This window comes from Gigantopelta aegis, chromosome 7 (genome assembly GCF_016097555.1).
Source record: "Gigantopelta aegis isolate Gae_Host chromosome 7, Gae_host_genome, whole genome shotgun sequence".
In the NCBI taxonomy this organism is placed as follows: Eukaryota; Metazoa; Mollusca; class Gastropoda; order Neomphalida; family Peltospiridae; genus Gigantopelta; species Gigantopelta aegis.
The window spans coordinates 37992608-38012158 of NC_054705.1; the positions used below are offsets into that span (position 1 = coordinate 37992608).

The 19551-nt window shown below is 36.0% G+C and overlaps 1 protein-coding gene across 1 annotated transcript in view; it reads right to left on the reverse strand.

Moving 5' to 3' along the window:
- Window positions 1-19551, reverse strand: part of LOC121378064 — a 293865-nt gene that overhangs the window by 2011 nt on the left and 272303 nt on the right. The window contains exons 21-22 of the mRNA XM_041506164.1: window positions 3798-3998; window positions 2711-2853 (exon numbers count right to left, since the gene is read on the reverse strand). Coding sequence (XP_041362098.1) covers window positions 2711-2853; window positions 3798-3998 — 344 coding nt within the window. The remainder of the gene's footprint in view (window positions 1-2710; window positions 2854-3797; window positions 3999-19551) is intronic.

Below are 19551 nucleotides of genomic sequence, written 5' to 3' on the forward strand. Positions count from 1 at the left end.
TCGTAAGTCTGACGAGGTTCTGCGGATGTATGCGGAAAGTATTGTGACTGATGATAAAACTGTAGCACAAGCCACAGAATTCCCATACCGTGATCCGTCTGTATAGACAGGAATGTAATCACGGTACCTGTCTTGAATTTCCATAAAAAAATTGTTTATATACAACAGCATCTGTACAATCTTTCTTCAGATGTGCAAGATCAAACACAATTTTCAGTGGTAAAATACACCAAGGTGGTAAAACAAAATATGAAGGTGTTTCCAAAGTGTCAGTTAAATCAATGTTGGAAAGCGATAAAAAACCCCACTGAATATGAAGACAAAATATACGGATAGCATTCGGCCTTGCACCAAACAACTTCATAATGCTGGAAATAAGACAACATGGGGTGAGGAGAGGGTTTAGGATATTGTGTGAAAAATTATTACCTTCGAAATCTCAGATGTATTTTAGAGCATTATGGAATAAAAATATAACAGCTAGAATCACAAGCTAAATAGCAGAGGAAATAACCATACTTAAAATTAAACAGATATTGATGCAAAATGTCCTAACCGTAGACCTTTTTACTATGTATTGCCATCATTCGATTCTTAAAATTAGTTGTAATCCATGTAAAAAAGTGTAGTGATTAATTTGCAACTGAACCCTATATAGCTTTTTGGTAGTAATGATAATATTAATAAATGGGTCATTCTACAGAAAGTGTCACTTTTATGTCCCTACACAATTGTGTGTTCCTAGCAAAACACTATACATAACATGCACTGTTAAAATATACAACAGAAGACATAACACTGACTAACTTTAATGTAATACGTACTGATGGCCGACTTACTCACTAAAGAAGGAATCTTGTAAATATTTTCTGTACTCAAAAGATGGTGGGCAATATAAGCTTGTGCCTGAAGTTTTGTCAAGTGTTAGCGATGGGTGTTCGTAAAACGCAGGACTTGACCAGAACGCTGGACTTGTAAACTAAATGTTTCCTTTAAAAAAATAATAAACAAATTGTTCATCCATTGTTGCTTTGAAAAATGAAAACGCAGTTAGAAACTACCACCCTTTCCTCTTTAAGTGTTAAAAATTAACTTTATGATAAAGGAAACTTGAAATCATACGGAAATGTATTACGAAGTTGTAGTCAAATATCATAAAATTACATTACGTATGTTTTCATTTCCAATAAAAGCTATTTAAATTAATTTTTTTTTTAAATATTGAAAATTTTGCATTAAAATACTTTTTTTAGTTAAAAGGAAAAAAAGTGCAATCAAAGTATGCAATATTTTTCAGATCACATACTTTAAGAATTTGATAACTTTGCAAATTATATGTAAATTAATCAAGGTCACGGCACTAGGTTTATTGACATTTAAGCAAACTACTTGGGTGACACTTCATAATTGATGTATGCATTCATACAGTCATTAAATAAAAACATTTCAATAGCAATTTTACACTGAATGCTGTCCAGTGTTCAGAAAACGAAAAACATTAAGCCCTAGTTTATTTTGATGTAAGGACATCCAAAAATAACGTCATTCAAGTTTGATGTCATTTCCATTAAAAAATACACCGTGCCACATATTCTTACATCATTTGAATATCTAGTAATGGCGGACTGAAATTAAAGTTGTGTGTATACATGTAGTTTACAAAAACACGTCGTATTAAGCTTGAAATTATATGATAAATAGATTATTGCCCTCATGTGTTTCGGTATCATCAATATCATATATTAGGAATAAAAATAATGTTTTATGCTCGCCAGAGGCTTAAATAATACACTTTTTATTCCTAATATATGATACTGACGATACCGAAAACCACTCTGGTAATAAACTCTATATATCTTTTATCTTGAATTTGTGTTTTAAAAAGTGACGCTTTCTGTAGAATGACCCAAATGTTGTTATCCAGATTCGTGCATTTTTGTTCAATTCATGCAAAAGCCTCCCCTCCCCCCCCCCCACCACACACACACACACAAATGGGAGTTTGTAAGCCCATGAAGGTAATAAGAAAACACGTTGATCGAGGCTGGCAAAAAGGTGTCTTTAGTGTATTCTTTCAGTTTTAGTCAATAAAATTGTCATTTATCAGTTTTATATATATATATATTCTAAATCAAGATGATTCGTTTTGAAATATTTTTAATAAATTAAATGAACTTTGTCTGTTTACAAACATACACCAACACTTGTTCCGAGAAGCAATGTAATGTAATTAACGTACAGACACATATGCCGCTAAGACTTCTGTGACAAATATTAGAAAAACATAAGCCTCGTGAAATAATGTCTGTAAGAAAATATCAGTAAAATTACCATTGCGTTATTTATGCCTCTTAGTGGTTATGCATGTATAGTAACATCTTGTGTTTGTTCGACTCTGCATCCTAATTGGAGAGGAAATTTCATGTGTGCAATTGTGCTTGTGTGTGTGTGTGTGTGTGTGCTTATGTGTGTGCAAGGTTGTGTGTGTGTGTCTGTGTGCTTTCACTTATGTGTGCGAGTATGCTTGTGTGTGTGTGTGTGTGTACTTTAGCTTGATCTTATGTTTGTGTGACTCTATGTCCCAAATGGAGAGGATATTTCATGTTGATTTGAGTTTCTACATTAAGGAATGAAATAGCAGTTGTATGGATTAGCATGAATGTTTGTTTTTTATAAAAAAAGTACATGTTTATCTTTTATGCACCCTTACCTTTACTCTTAACGTGAAGTTTGTGCTGGTATCCAAAGAGTCTGAAATGTAAACTGTTAACTGGAGCCATGAGTTGGACTGTGGTGGCCCTGCAGGAAGTACTAAACTAGTTGTTTCTCCGTTTCCTTGATACAAGAGCGTATCTGAAATGAGAAAACAGCTTATTACTACACCACTTCATTATGGCAAACAAAACACATTAAACTTTCTAAACATCAGGACTACAAAAATCAAAAACAGAATTACAGGTTGATGCACCATAATTTATCACTTCATTGAAATTAGCATTTGTAATCAAGTAAAGTAGCCTCATTACAAACTAATTATAATCCTGATTTGTGTTTCTTTTGGTGTTAAGTATGAATATAAATTTCACCATTTATCTATAAATTGCTAACGTGTTAAGAGTCAATTTTGTAATTTGCGAGTGTAACCCCCTCCCCTCCCAAAAACGTATGTCAGCTAGTCCTTTTGTATATGGGAAAGGTCTGCATGATTTAGACACATCATAAAATCTGTTTGATGAGCATATCTATAGCCTGTATCGGTGTGGCTTGGCAGAGAACGTATGCAGGATTCATAAAAATGTATGTTATTATGAAGTTCTGGCCCTAGGAATACTATAATTTCTGCATGTGGCCAATAAGTATTTGTCGCTGATGACATGTTAGGGGTCGTCCATAATTTTCAACATTTTCACAAGCGTACAAACCATACACTTTTGACCACCTCCCTCCCCCCTAAAGGTGTACATCCCCAAATGAAAAATGTTTATCGACATTTTTCATTTTTAAAAAAAGTGTACGCTGGCCCCTTAACCGCCTCCTCCCACATACGGTTTGTACGCTCGTGAAAATGTTGAAAATTATGGACGGCCCCTTACTGTTTCCACTTTTAGCAGCACCGGCACTGAATTCAAGCGTATCATATGTACTGTGTTTTGCCATTTCATATTCATTTTGTCCAATTGTAAAATCAAGTTGATCGGTTGGTGCAAATCAATTAAAACCTGATGATCCTGATCATGATGGAGTTCCAGCTGATTCCCAACACTAATTTGGTTGTTCTTCAATAACTATAGGTATACCTGATTTGCCTTTCTTGTTCAGGAAGACATTGTATGTTAAAGGTGAGTCATTATCCTTGTACCCAGGACAGGACACAGTGAATTTGGTGATGAGAGCCTGGCCAGACGTCGGATCTACAGAACATGATCCGCCTTCAGGAGGCTGGTTGGTACGAAACCGATATTCAAGTTTCACCTTTGATGCATTCTTGTTATAGAAAACTAAAAACAAAATCATGAAGAAAAAGCCTTCAAAAACTTATCTACAACATATTTTCTATGCATACTATATTTCTTGTAAAATTACGGTTTCTCTCAAATTTAGACCATGAATTTTTCTACTACAGTGAATGGTGTATATACAGTCAGACCGTCTTTACTACGACATTTACACCATACGACCACAAATTGTCAGGAACAAATGCACATCAATGTTATTCTGTTCAGTACACCGGAATTCACACCTTCCGACACCGACAGAGCAAATTAGGAACAAACGTGCATCTGACGTCTGAAAACACCTCTTTACAATGACATTACATAATCACAGATACTGTAGCATGTTGGAAGTACACACACAGCCACTTAGAATCCTAGATCTCGTAGTGAGCTGACTGTGCCACTTGCTGTCCGAGCTACCGATGTCTGCACAATCTGTACACATGTATTGCTTTTGCAAAAAAGCCTTTTAAAGGATTAAAGGATTAACTTTGAACAATAAAATCTTCTATTTTAATATTTTGTAAACGAAACAGGTACCAATCATAGATGTCTTGATTAGTGACGGTGAATGCGTCGTGTTTAATATGTATTTGTTGTTTTTAATAATAACTGCAATGCATTAATTATTTAAATGCTATTCAGTCATCATTTATTATTATTTTTTGTTACATTATTTTGGCAAAGGAGTTAACTCATGACAATTCGAAACCTCTCTACAACATATTTTCTATGCATACTGTGTTTCTTGTAAAATTACGACTTCTCTAAAATTTAGACCATGATTTTTTTCTACTACAGTGAATAGTGTATATTTTACAGTGAACAGCGCATTCTGTGTAGGGCAGGCAGGATTTCTAATACGGTGGGCCAAAGCCCATATGTCTTTTTGGATGGTTCTTTTTGAATTGGGCTATGGAATAAACTGATGTGTCTAAGGTGTGTGTATGTGTCCCAAACAGGGCTGGAGTTGGGGTGGGGTCGGTGGGTGGTTAATAATATTGTAATTTCTCTACCCCCCAAATTACTGAATACTTTACACTGAGAGTAACTGCTCTCCTACATATATTCCAGGAGAACAGTTTGATCATCTGATGATGCAATTCTTTGTGATCTCTGCCAATCTTGAAGTTGGCACTACAGATTGTGTAGTTATAATGGCATCATGCTATCAGCTGCTAGAGGGTCATCGACACTGTTCGTGTCAGTACTCTGCTAGTCCATTGGTCATTTCTTCTCTTACATTGCCCTATATGGACTATTACATTTCCCCATATGGAACTCCAGTGTACTGACTGGTATGATACCAATCACCCACAAAATAGTCAGGGGTTGGTTGTTCAAACGTTAGTTTTAACAGTGGTTAACAGAAATTGTCAAAACCAAAGACTAAATCAACACAAATAATGTCTGAAGAAATAATTTGTTAACTCGATTTGGAACAACCAAAGATATCCATACATAATTATCAACCTAAAGTTTATTTTACATTTGTGCCATCATAATTAAAAAGAAAATATTAAGACTATCTCAGGGCTAATTCAAATATTCTTTGAAAAACTGGGCCCAAATGATTTTGAAACTGAATTCAAGCTCTGCACTCGGGATTTGATTTTCAGACATGTTTTTCATGTTGGCAGTAACAATAGGTGACAGGGTGTTTTTGTAAATGGGGTGGGAGTGGTTTAGGTGCACGTAGTCAAAGTGAATCTCAATGGTATGCTATGCTGGTGAGATCATTAGGTCAAATTTGGTAAAACTGCGTCTCCACAACGTAAATCTGACGAGGTCTGCGGATGTATGACTGGAGGGCCAGTACAACACCCTCTTTTGGATTGTCAGATAAAAACAAACAAACAAACAACAACAAAAAACCAAGGCTCATCCCATGTAGAAATTTCCACCACCTCAGGTGTACTTTTTCTATCCCACATGACCACATATGATGGAGTGTTATAATCTATGGGGGAAAAACAAACACCAATCATACAGTCAAATAAAAGTGGTATATATGCTGCACTTTCCTTGATCTGGCATGGATACTGTTTCATATGCTGCTAATCAGGCAATTTGAAGATGTGCTCTAGCTGCCATATGAAAATTAGTCAACTGTCTGATTTTATCCATTCCACTATCTTTGTCTTTGAAATAACAACAACCTGTACTATTTGTCAAATTGCAGCCTCAAAAAATCTTCCATGACCAGATAATATCCTCTGACAGTTTTGTTTGGTAAAGGTGCAAAGCTGATTCCACAAATACCTCTCTCAACAAGGTCTGCCAGACCAAAAACTTCACACATTTTGCCCATAACTACCCATTCTAATAATTGTGTCATCAAATTCTTTGGGTTGGTGCCATTGTATTAATTTAGTTTCCAAAGGTAAAGACTAAGCATCATCTGTATCTGCATCATCACCATGGACCCAGTACTATAGACTCAGTTGAAGAGGCTTTCATCACCAGGCAGTAACCAACTGTAGTGATGGATGCTGACACAGAACACCACGGTGTTGAACAAACGCTATCATGTAGTGGTCTGTTGACCAGCTGTCATAGTAGTCAGGGAGCCACAACTGAAAAAAAAGGCTCAAAACAGGTTCATGGTGAACCCTTCTGCTATACTTTTTATTTTGGTATTTTTAAATAGCTTAGATATTCTGAAGGAAAGATTGATTGGTTTGCAAGTCAATTTCTATTGTGACAAAAAGTTATCCTATGGCAACTGAAGACATGTAGACCATAGAGTTTTCACATAAGGAACAAAATACAAGATTATTTTCAAACTGAATAAAAATAATTATGTATTTTAATATTAAGATGAAACATAGCAAACACATGACACACATTACAGGGAGCATTTTAAAATTAAAAGTAATTAAAAAATATTGTGTACTAGCAAATGTGGCCATTTTTCAAGATAGCTGCAATTAATATGTTACAAATATAATATGCTGGTTTGTTTTTAGCTATAAATATGAAACTTGTAGAAACATGTTATAGCAGATTTGAATGCTGTTAGGTTATTTCATGCATATACGGTATATGTATGTTTATGTGTGTGTGTGTGCTTTCAACAACTGGTATCTGACTTAATTGTACCCCCCACACCAACACTAGAATACAACCCACATTTAGGACACTTGAAAATAACTACAGTAGACTGTCTAAACTGGACTCACTTTGTACGGTCGAAATAGTCCGGTTTACATAGAGGACCAGTTTAGACAGAGTTCATCCAGAGTTATGGTTCTTGAATGATGGACCAACTCGCTATCAACAATGACATTTGAACCCATGGATGGTTGGGAAACACCATCATACAAGCCAGACTTGCAATCGATTATTTCACAGACATAAAAAATATACCTAAAGGGACATTCCTGAGTTTTCTGCAATTTTTATGATGTTATCCACTAACAGACTTTTTAGTGATTGTAATTACATATCAAATATATTTTTTCTGCATAACATATTAGTGGCTGCATATTAAACGTGTTTCTGGTCGTTCTAATATTTGTACTAGGTTAAATTTCATTTTATCCTAAAACATTATTTATTCGTACGTATGAAATTATTTGAATATAAAATCCAGATCTAACGTACGGCCTACCGCAGTAAGAGTAAACTTCACACGAATGCCATTACATTTTGTATTTGATGTTGCGATGGCGTCCTAATTACTCAGCAAGTGACGATCATTGTTTACCTAATTAAGCAGCCTGTTGTTCAGTCAAATCCCAATCCGGTGTGGACAGAAGTAAGTAATGCACGAACGGTTCTTTCGTTCTTGATTTCTGATCCGGAGTCTGGAGTGGACAGAATACGGATTAGGCAGAGATTTATACCTAAGAGATAAAGGGCAGCTGGACAGGGCTTTAGAAATGGACCAGTTTACGCAGAGATCCGGATTACACAGAATCTGGTTAGACAGAGTCCACTGTATATCATTTTCAAAATCAATTAAAGTAGGTTTTTCTTTAACGGCACCACTAGAGCACATTGATTATTACTTATCGACTATTGGATGTCAAACATTTTGTCATTTTGACATAAATCTTAGAGAGGAAACCTGCTACATTTTTCCATTAGTAGCAAGGGATCTTTTATATGCACCATCCCACAGACAGGATAGCACATACCATGGCCTTTGACTGGAACGAAAAATAGCCCAATGGGCCAGATGAGGATCTATCCCAAATTGACCATGTGTCAAGCGAGCGCTTTAACACTGGACTACGTCTAGCTATATGTAGATCATTTTCAACAACATAACAATTTATCATTTATCTTCTCAGAAACCAAAAATAAATGTGACTACTCATATTGGACACAAGAGCATGTATGTATATATAGAATATTTTTATTAATCATGTAGGTTACATTGCTGATTATTTCAGGGTACACTGACAAACTGATGACCATGCTGTGTGATGGAGTGATCCAGCAGAACTTTCCTCTATCTTGGACTAACATTCCCACCGACCAAACATTGAAGAAGCCATAGCTACACAATTTTCCACATTTGCAACTAAAACAAAAAGATTTATGTTTGTGTTAACATTCAGTTGAACTATTTTAATTTTTTTTGTACTGAAGATGTTATATAACAGGCACTCATGTGTCAACAACTAACACACTGACATGTGTAGTCCAAAAATGGTCGATTCTGTTCTGGATGTTGCCAAGTTAGATTACTCGTATTATTACTAATATACTAGGCAACTATTCTCAGATGTCACCCACCCATTTGTTAATTTTTAAACAAATTCGCTAAAAAAAACCCCTGTCTTTTGATAATGGAACTACAATGACCCAGAATAAAATAATTAACAAAATGCATTTACATTTTTTGAGCGATTGTAGTATAAACATATGCATAAACAACAATAGGTAACCACTGAAAATGTCTAGACAGGAATATTTTGTCTATTGGCTATAAATTAATTTAGAATAGAAACATAAACATTATTTGACAATATTATATTGTATATTATATATATATATATATACTAGTTCTATAATTAAAATCTATTCCAAATTTGTCTTACCAACTTTGAAGATTGATGAGTAGTCTTTCACCATCTGGGTCATTTTCGTTTACCACTTGAATACATAGTCATTTGGCTCGCTGGATCGTCATTGTTGTATTCTGGGTCAAATTTATAGCGAAGTTCCCCTAACGGATTTTATCCTTCTTCATCACCAATCGAGGTACCATTAGAGTAGATTGACAAATGTGAGAAAAACTAAAATGTCCAAACTAGCATCTGTTAAGAATCAGCTGTTTTTCAAAAAATAATTCTCTGCTGTCGGCATGCTAACCTACCAACAGAATGAGTGGAATCCACCGCATACTATGTCACAGGCCTGATGAAAATACAAATTGACTGAGCAGTGTGGGTTTTTTTCCTCCAAGCATTTTTAAAAAGTCACTTTATTAATAATTGGGATGGTATTTTTGTTTTTTGTTTTTAATACCGTAATACTGTAATCATTACTAACAAAAAGCTATATAGTATCAGATTTTTCACATTTCCAAAACACAGGAAGGAAAACAGCTACGGGTGGGTTCAGAGAATTTATTCTATGTCAAAACAAAATGAAGACAAGGAAAAACACCCAGGTAGATGACACCTGGGTGTAAGATAAACTGGATTCTCCAGCAAACGGAAAGAGAACAGGAAAATCTTTCAAATAATTTCCACTTTCAAGTAATACTTTCAGTTCCACCTTTAAAATGAAATCTGGCCTAACTATATAATCTTAGCAGGAGAAATGCTTAAGAATAAACCTGAACACTAGAGACAGGTTGTTTTATTCCCTGATGGGCTTGGGATAAGTGTTTGAGAACAATAGTTAACATGCAAGGCAAGTAACGTGCGTTAGTACAGTGTAAGCTGAAAGAAACGATTACCACAATTACAAGTTACCAGCCTATTGTTTGACATAACCTGGTTAAGGATAAAATAAAACATTAGTTACACAATAAGCTGACAGCAGGCAAACTGTAAATAAAACATTAAATACAAATCCTAACTAAAACAAATACCACATACTTCCCTCTCTTGAGAAATGGCGTCCTCGTCATTCAGCCGTTTCGTGAATTATAGAAATAATCACACTTGCAACACTATCACTGATATGATGAAATACACCACTGTTAGCTAACTGCTGAATTAAATAGGATTTTCGTTGCGAAGTGGGACAAATATTCTGAGACATAATGTAATTACCCGATTCCATCCACTGTGGCTGCTTTCCCTGTCTCGTTGAACGACATGGTAGAGGTGGAGCTATTGGTAAATGAGGTGAAGAAGATGAAACTGGAGAAGATGAAGACAAACCTCCTTCATCCAGAGATAACATGTCTTGATTCTCACTAGGATCAGTTTCTGTGCTTTCAGCCTCTGGGGCATTAAGCATGTGTTCGTCAACACCAGAACCTTCACCCTCTGTCTCAACAAGATGTTGATTATCATCAGCAACCTGTGAGGCAGACGTAATCTCTCCACTTCAGGGATGGATATAAGACCATCATCTGCTGTGGAAAATATATCAAGATCCTCTATCTCAGACTGTGTTTCCTCCAAATCGTGTTTCTCTGGGGTTTCCTCCTGGGTTTCGGCTTATCCTTTTCTTCCTCATTAGGAAGAAGGGATCCTATTGGAAGAAGATGATTTCGATGTAAGGTCCTTCTCCTTCCCTCACCATCTTTCCTCTGTAAAACGAACACCAGGATATCCTTGTTCGGCTGTGAAAGGATGAGGTATGGAAACTCTTCCCATCGATCTGCAAGTTTATACTTACCATCGAAAGCCAGTGTCTTGACTAAAACATGATCACCTTCCTCTAAGGTTGCGCCTCTAACCTTCAGGTCATAGCCAGTCTTTTGTCGCTGTTGAGCTAACTTCAATGCTTTTGATGCCAATTCACAGGAATGTTTAATTTTCTCTTTTAAAGATTTGACATATGTCAGCAGCGAGTCATCACCCCTGTTCAATTCAATTTCAAAGGCAAGATCAATGGGCAATCGGGGCTCTCGTCTGAATATTAAAAAGAATGGTGAATATCCAGTTGAATCATGCCTGATGCAGTTATAGGCATGAACTAGAGGTCCAACATATATTTTCCAGTCCTCCTTCTGATCAGGATTACGAGTTCCAAGCATATCAAGCAGTGTACGATTAAATCTCTCGCACATGCCATTACCCATTGGATGGTATGGGGTAGTTCTTGATTTGTCCATTCCCAAAATTATAGACAGTTCTTTCAACAAACGACTTTCAAAGTTCACCCCTTGATCGCTATGTATTCGTAGGAGAATACCATAGTGTATCACAAAGTTGTTGTAGAAGGCCTCTGCTGTAGTCTTTGCTGTCATATTTCTAGTAGGTATAGCTTGCGCATACCTGGTGAAATGATCAGTGATTATTAAAATATGTTGAAAACCTCCCTTTGAGGTTTCCAAGATAAGAAAGTCCACACAAATTAGCTCCAGGGATTGTGTGGTGGTGATATTAATAAGTGAAGCACGAGCATTAGCTAATGGTTTCCGCCATATGCACCGGTTACAGTATTTAATTCATTCCTCAACATCAGCTGACATGCCTAGCCAATAAAATCTATCACGAAGAAGTGACAAAGTCCTGTCACGACCAGGATGCCCAACATCATTGTGTAAACCATGGAGAACATTGTGTACATATTTAGATGGCAAAACAAGTTGACATCAAACCTGACCATCGATCTTCACCTGACGATGTAAAATACCTCTTACAAACACAAAACTATCAAAAGCTCTGAAAAAGGAATTATTAACTGGGGTAGAAGGAAAATCTTGTCGACGAGGTTTCTTCTTCCTTCGTACAAGCTCCATCCATGGATGCAAGATTGTATCAGCAGCTTGGGCTTTCCTCCAGTCCCTGTCAGACATTCCACTGATGTTCTGTCCATCATCCAGAACAGAATCGACCACTTCTGCAGAAGTGCACAAAGCTTCTACAAAAGGATGAGTATTCAAAACTCCACATACAGCTCTAACTGTATCTGCCGATATTTCGGTATGTTCTGATAAACCAGGTAGTCTGGATAAAGAATCGGCATCAGCTTTATTTAACCCAGGTCGGTAAAAAATGTTGAAATTGTATGCTGCAAGTGCTGCTAGCCATCGGTGACTCATGGCATCCAATTTGGCTGATGTGAGTACATATGTCAGTGGGTTATTATCTGTTAGCACAGTAAACTTGTTTTCATACAGGTACTCATGATATTTCTCACTTACAGGTCATTTTAGAGCAAGAAATTCCAACCGATGAGCGGAATAATTGGCTTCAGACTTGCTGAGACTTCTACTGGCATTGCTAATGACACGCTTCATCCCGTCATTTTCTTGATACAGCACAGCACCAAGACTGTGTGAGCTTACATCAATGTGCAATTCAAACGGTTTACTGTAATCAGGATACCCGAGAATGGGAGGCGAAGATAAGATTTCTTTCAGTCGCTGAAAAGCTACCTCTTGATTGGGTCCCCATGTCCAAGGTTTGCCAAGTTCGTTCTTCTTGGATTGTGGCTTGGTGTGAGGCATTAAGGATGTCAAAGGTCTAGCTACCTTTGCAAAATCCTTAACAAATTGATAATCTTCTCAACTTTGTCAGGATCTGCTTCTATCCCAGCCTCAGAAATTACATGCCCAAGAAAATTTATCTTGTTCTTGAAAAAGGAACACTTCTCTGCTGTCAACTTCAAACCTGATTCTCGAAATCGCTGAAATACAAACGATAAAGATGTTCATCGTAAGTTTTGGAAAATATTAAAATATCATCTAAATAAATCAAACATGACTTGAGATGAAGTGCCTCAACGGTATCATTCATCAACCGTTGATATGTTGCCGGACTGTTGCATAACCCAAAGGGCGTACGATTGTATTCGTAAAATCCTAAAGGTCCAACAGTAAATGCAGTTCTTTCCTTATGGGTTTCTTCAATTTCAACCTGGTCGTATCCAATCTTCATGTCTAAAGTGGAAAAATATTTTGCACCTGACAAAGCGTCAAACATCTCCTCAATTCTGGGAAGAGAGTAAGAATCTTTAACGGTTTTCGAATTCAGCTGTCTGTAATCTACACACATCCTGAGTTTACCATTTTTCTTGCGAGCTAGTATCACATTTGAAGACCAAGGAGAAGGAGAATGTCTAATGATGCCACCGGCCAACAATTGTTGTAAATGATCCTCGACCTCCTGGTACATTGCGGGTGGTATATGTCTATGTCGCTGCTTAAAAGGTGTTTCATCGTCTAACTCAATTCGATGGTGTACCCCTGTGGTATGACTTACATCCAGATCACCTGTTGAGAAAATATTTGAAAAAGAAGAAATTACTTGTTTTCCCTGTTCTAATTCTTCTGGTAATAAACAATAATCTCCAAAATTCAACATATCTAAAACAGAAAACTCTTTTGAAGTTGTTGTCTCTTTCATATCAGGAATATTTTCAATTTCAACAGCTTGTATTTCACAAAGAATGGCACGTGAGGGAACTGATATTGCACAAGTTGTCACATTAGAAATGTGAATGTCTAACTCAAACAATTTCTTTTTATTGTCATACTTGTAGCTAAATAAACTTGGAGTGATGTCTAAGTCATCAGGAATAACAGAACCCTTGGTTGGTGCAGTCATAGCTCAAGTACATCTATAGGGAAGAGGTTTATCAACAACACCACGTAGCGTGATTTCACTGATGGCAGGAATCACCACTCGGTTACATTCTGCGCTCTTCACCTTACCAAGAATAAAATTGTTTCTCTCCAATTCCTTTTGCTGTAATGTTAAACATCTAATAGACGGATACCAAGGGGTATGATGATTAGCTTTTTGTAAAAATCTGTTACCATATTTTCTTACAATGGTTCATAAAATAAGAGAGAATGTTAATTAGTACCAAGAAGTACTGGGACAGAAGAATTGTACTTACTATTTGGCACAACTAACAAAATGCCAAGCAAAGGAGAGGAAATATACCCATGATAAGGTAAAAGTTTACCATCGGCACATTCAACATTTAAAATAGTATCAAGAGATTTGAGAGGTGTATCAGAAAAATGCTTGTTATAAAAACCGTCAGAAATTGTTGAAACTGTAGAACCAGTATCTACAGAGCTTTAGTAGAAATACCATTGACAAGTATAGAACTTTCATTTGGATCACCAACCATCTCTGTCATTTGCTGGTTTTGAAAAATGGGCTTGTCTCCATGTGTACCTATGGTTTGCCCCTCGCTATAGGCGGTCTCCAGTTTAAAGGTTTACCTGTCTGGTGGGGTAAATTAACCCTACATCCCTTCTTTATGTGCCCTGGCTGACCACAACGAAAACAGACCGGTTCAAGAAGATGATGATGCAGACTTCCACTTTGGAACAGATTTGATATCCGCCTGATTCCTTGTTTTGGACTCATTGGCTGTCTGACGCTGCTTCAGAGAACTCAACTCTGCTGACATTTGCTTGAGTATATACCTCGAAATTCCTGAATATCGGAATTCTCTTGAGAGATCGCAGCCTTTCCAGGAATAGTCAACTTTCCCTTTGATTAACTTCTTTTCTTTCTCTGTTGCAATTCTTCTTCTACTTGTCATATAACTTTAATAAAATCTTCAAAAGTGTCATCCTTTTCGAACTTATGCCCTGATAAATCTTTTAGTTCAGGTCGAAGCCATGTCCAAAACATATTACGTAACATTGCTTCAGTTTCATATTGGTTAACTTTCCCTGCAGCAACAGCCTTGCACAAAATATCTTCAAGCCGGCATGCCCAGTCAGCTACATTTTCATCATCACTTTGTTTAGCTGTGTGAAAGGTAGCCATAATAGCATGACCCACTTTTACTTCTCCAAAAACATTATCAAGTTTCTCTATTAGTCTTTCAATAGGCGCATTTTTATCTATATGCATTGCAACGTGAGCAGCTTTACCTCGAAGCGAACGCCTAATAGCTTCAGACAGGACAGATGTACCATGGATGTTAGTCAAACATTCCAATTCATGTTTCCACTGATCAAAGTCAACATCACCTTTCCCGTCACCTGAGAAGAAAGGAAGCCGAGGTGGCTGTGTTAAAGTCAGTGATGAAGGGCAGAGTAGGCTGTAAAGGAAGCTGAGGTGGCTGTGTTAAAGTCAGTGATGAAGGGCAGAGTAGGCTGTAAAGGAAGCTGAGGTGGCTGTGTTAAAGTCAGTGATGAAGGGCAGAGTAGGCTGTAAAGGAAGCTGAGGTGGCTGTGTTAAAGTCAGTGACGAAGGCAGAGTAGGCTGTAAAGGCGAATATTTGGCAGCTCCTTCATCTTCCATTTTGACAGCTCCTTTAGTAAACTGAATCATCCAGCTAACCAAATCTTCAAGGGTATCAGCCTTAGGCTGGTCATGTAATTGTCTAAATGAAGAAATTAACTGCAACTCTTCTGCATTTAATTCTTATATTTAAGTATCAGACATGGTTGAAGGTAAGTATAACTGTAATACTATCTATATAAGTCACAGAAGATTTTAAGGTAAGAATATAACAACTACACACCAGCAAAAGCAAGTTCAAAATACTAAATCATACTTTTACTTAGTTTTGACTACCAACAAGACAATTTAGCTAATATTGGAACATCTTTAAAATTGAAACAATAAATATTTAAAACATCATTCAATTCACTCACCGTTACAAACCTGAAAAATAATTTGAATGAATTACTTGACTATCTTGTGTATTTCACTGATTTTCAGGAATATTGCAGAAATAAGTCACAAATCGTAGAAAGGAAAGCATTTAAGTTACTAATAGTTTGTAACTACATGCAGTATGTTAGTTTTGTATAAAGAAATGTGTAGGTTAGTCAAAACTAAGTAAAAGTATGATTTAGATCTAAGTGGGGAAAGACTTTAAAAAAACTCCAATGCATGACCATTTGAAATCACTAGTTAAACCATAACATACATTTTTTTCTCCAAAATTATGGAACTATGACATAATAATATCTAAGATCACATCAAAGTTCAAGTCACATTATTGACAATAGCCAACACATGATAATAATTTAAAAAAAAAAAAATCTTCAAAAACAAATACAAGGTATTCAAGTAATTAAGGTACGTATTGGCTCTTTCTATCACAGGTCACTGAAAACAATTAAAATAAATAAATAAAATTAAATAATTAAATAGATTCACACAGTTGAAGGTACTCATTAATTCAAAATTTGTATCGGTACATCACATTTTCTGTAATCTGGATCACAAAGGAAACAACTTAAAGAAAAATATATCCACAGAATAAAAATAAAAATAATAAAATAAATAAATAATATCTGTTGTTTGTTATTTGTTTTCTGAGGAATAAATGTGTTTTTCAATGCAATGTCATGACATTATACAGACTATGACCATTTCTCATTACATTATTTTGGTTGTAAGTTAAAATGTCCACATGTAATTAAAAAAGAAAAAACCCCACACCAAAACCCACACACAAAAAACATCAGAGAAGCTCACGAAACATCTGATGACGTCATACACTAGGGAGGAAGTCCATAAGTGGAGTTATCAATGCAGCCTATTGTTTGACATAACCTGGTTAAGGATAAAATAAAACATTAGTTACACAATAAGCTGACAGCAGGCAAACTGTAAATAAAACTTATATTAATTACAAAAGCTGATAGCAGGCAATATCTGCAAATAAAACATTAAATACAAATCCTAACTAAAACAAATACCACATACTTCCACATATGTATTTTTTTTATATACTGCGTATTAATAATGTGCCATATAGGCCTGGACTTTTAAGCATAATTTTTCTTATGAAATGGCCAAACAAACAAATACAGTAAATGTAGTTGATATGGTTAACCTGCATTTCACAAAATCCACTTAGGCCTTAAAAAGTAATAATTAAACCCGTTGTATGCAATTGTTTTTGCATTTTTACTTTTTCAGCCCAAAATGTGTGTTTTTGACCCCAAATTTCTAAGCCTGCACATTAATTTGCCAGATTCTCAAGATTGGTTTTCTGAATCCTGACCCCAAGACGAACATTTTGATATATCTCAAGCTATGTTGAACTCCGAGTTGGACTATCTCGACAATTGGTGGTCTCTGCTGCTCCACTACGTCGAGGTTTAGTGACGTCATGTAATCCTATGGCTTTGTATGACAAGCAAAGAAAATAAACAGCTGAAACATTACTAAGACAAAAATTAAATTAGAGACACTATGACCTGCAAGAGACTGTCAAAATATATTTATAACAAAATAAAGAAACAAAAAGTGATAAATCTGAACATACATTTATACTGAACAGTTACCAATTACCTCCTAATGCATTCTTTATTTGTAACATATACTACAGAGAGTGCCAAATCCAACAGTGTTTTAATGTATCATATACATTTCTAAATTTGACCTTGTATCTGGTATTTTCGGAATAAAGGAGTTATCTTTTTGTGGAAGGACAGGGAAGCATTTTATCACAAGTTTGTGGCTGTTTACATTAGAATTAGCTCTCGTTGCATTGTTACCTAATCATTAATTGGATAAAAAAAAATCTTTTCTTTATTTTCATTGGTTAAATTGGCCAGGGCAAGATCACTTTTGATCGGACCAACTGAGGGCCATATCATTATTTATTACCCGAGGGGTTGCTCATAACAGAGAAAATATTTTCTCAGTGAGAAAAGTTCAGCATTGGTGTAGTGTACAATATTATTGGATCAGTTGATGTTTACAACCCAATGACCTTGTTGGTACTATCCCAGTTGAGGCATGGGATTTTTAATCCAGATACCGACTCCAAACCCTGAGTGAGTGCTCCGCAAGGCTCAATGGGTAGGTGTAAACCACTTGCACCGACCAGTGATCCATAACTGTTCAACAAAGGCCATGGTTTGTGCTATCCTGCCTGTGGGAAGCACAAATAAAAGATCCCTTGCTGCTAATCGGAAAGAGTAGCCCATGAAGTGGTGACAGCGGGTTTCCTCTCAAAATCTGTGTGGTCCTTAACCATATGTCTGACGCCATATAACCGTAAATAAAATGTGTTGAGTGCGTCATTAAATAAAGCATTTCTTTCTTGTCGATACTAAATATGACATCATCACTATTTGACAAACACAAAATGGCATCATGTAGTTTAAAGATTCATGACTGTTTTCAGTGTTAAATTTATAACAAAATGTCATTTTAATGCAATTTATTATAGAATTTTTAGCAGAATAAATACAAAATTATAGCAATAATCAGAACAATGTCTCTGCATCATTTCTATAAATGTACGGGTATATGTATCAGCAATAAAGGCATGTAGAGAAAAAAACAGCTTGGGTAATAAATAGAATAACAAACTCTGTACCAGTTATCATCAAATTTATGTCCCTCGTAAAATAATAATTTTCATTTGTCACTTGCTAAATAGTGTGGTAGGCCTGCAAATTAACTATGACCTAAAACAAATTAGAACACAATGTGTTTTTGCTGCAACACTATCACAAAGACCATCTCTACATATTGCAAAAGTTAGAAATATGTGTGGCTCTGCATAACTGTAAACTGATGGCGAGTGTCTTCTGATTATGATTGGTTAATTACATTATTTTTCTGGGATCAAATAGACAATAACACCCGGAAAGCTAATGACGTCATTAAAAAGTGAGGTCATTGGTTGTTGGAACAGGCGAAGTTGACGATACAAGGGTCTACAGCTAGATTGTAGCCAGGAATTTTTTTCAAGAAATATCTAAAACGACATTTGCGGGATCAAATAGACAGTAACACCCACAAATCTAAAAACTCCATATGGTTATCTCCTAATTGGTTAATATTGATTTGATGAAGTCATTATGTAAACAACTACTATCAACGTCCCAAAAAGCATTCGGCCAACAACAAAAACATTAATACGATACTTGCAGAACAAATATTATATATTTTTCAGTTAGGTACATGAAATAAAACATATTCCAATCAACTGATTTCTTTCCAAAAAGGTAGGATGTATTATATCACAATCATATCATCTGTGTCCTTTGATGTTTGTGTGAATCCCAACTCTAGGTGCTGATCCAGTGACTTCCTGCATGACATTGTTTATATCAGCACATGCTGGCATAAAAAGCACTCACTTCGCATGTTGCAATTTGGTTATCCCTGTCCCTCGAATGAGGCCACCTGCTGTTTTACACCGGGCATCAGGGTCTGCTCAATAGTAAAGTCTGGTGAAATGCCATCCTAGTATATGTTGCTTCGTCTCATAACATGGTGTCCATCTGTGTAGCCTTTATGGACAACCTGGATGGTTTTGTCAAGTTTGGTTATTAACAACTGTTTGCGATAAATTATATATGCCATATACTAGAATAAACAACAACACATTCATATTTTGGTTTGGGTAATAGACCATAGTTTTATTTATACATGCTCGTACCTAATGTCGTGAAAGATGACATAGGACTTTAGAACTATGGTCCTCCATCTCAAAACTATAACTACATAATCACTAAACTAAATAA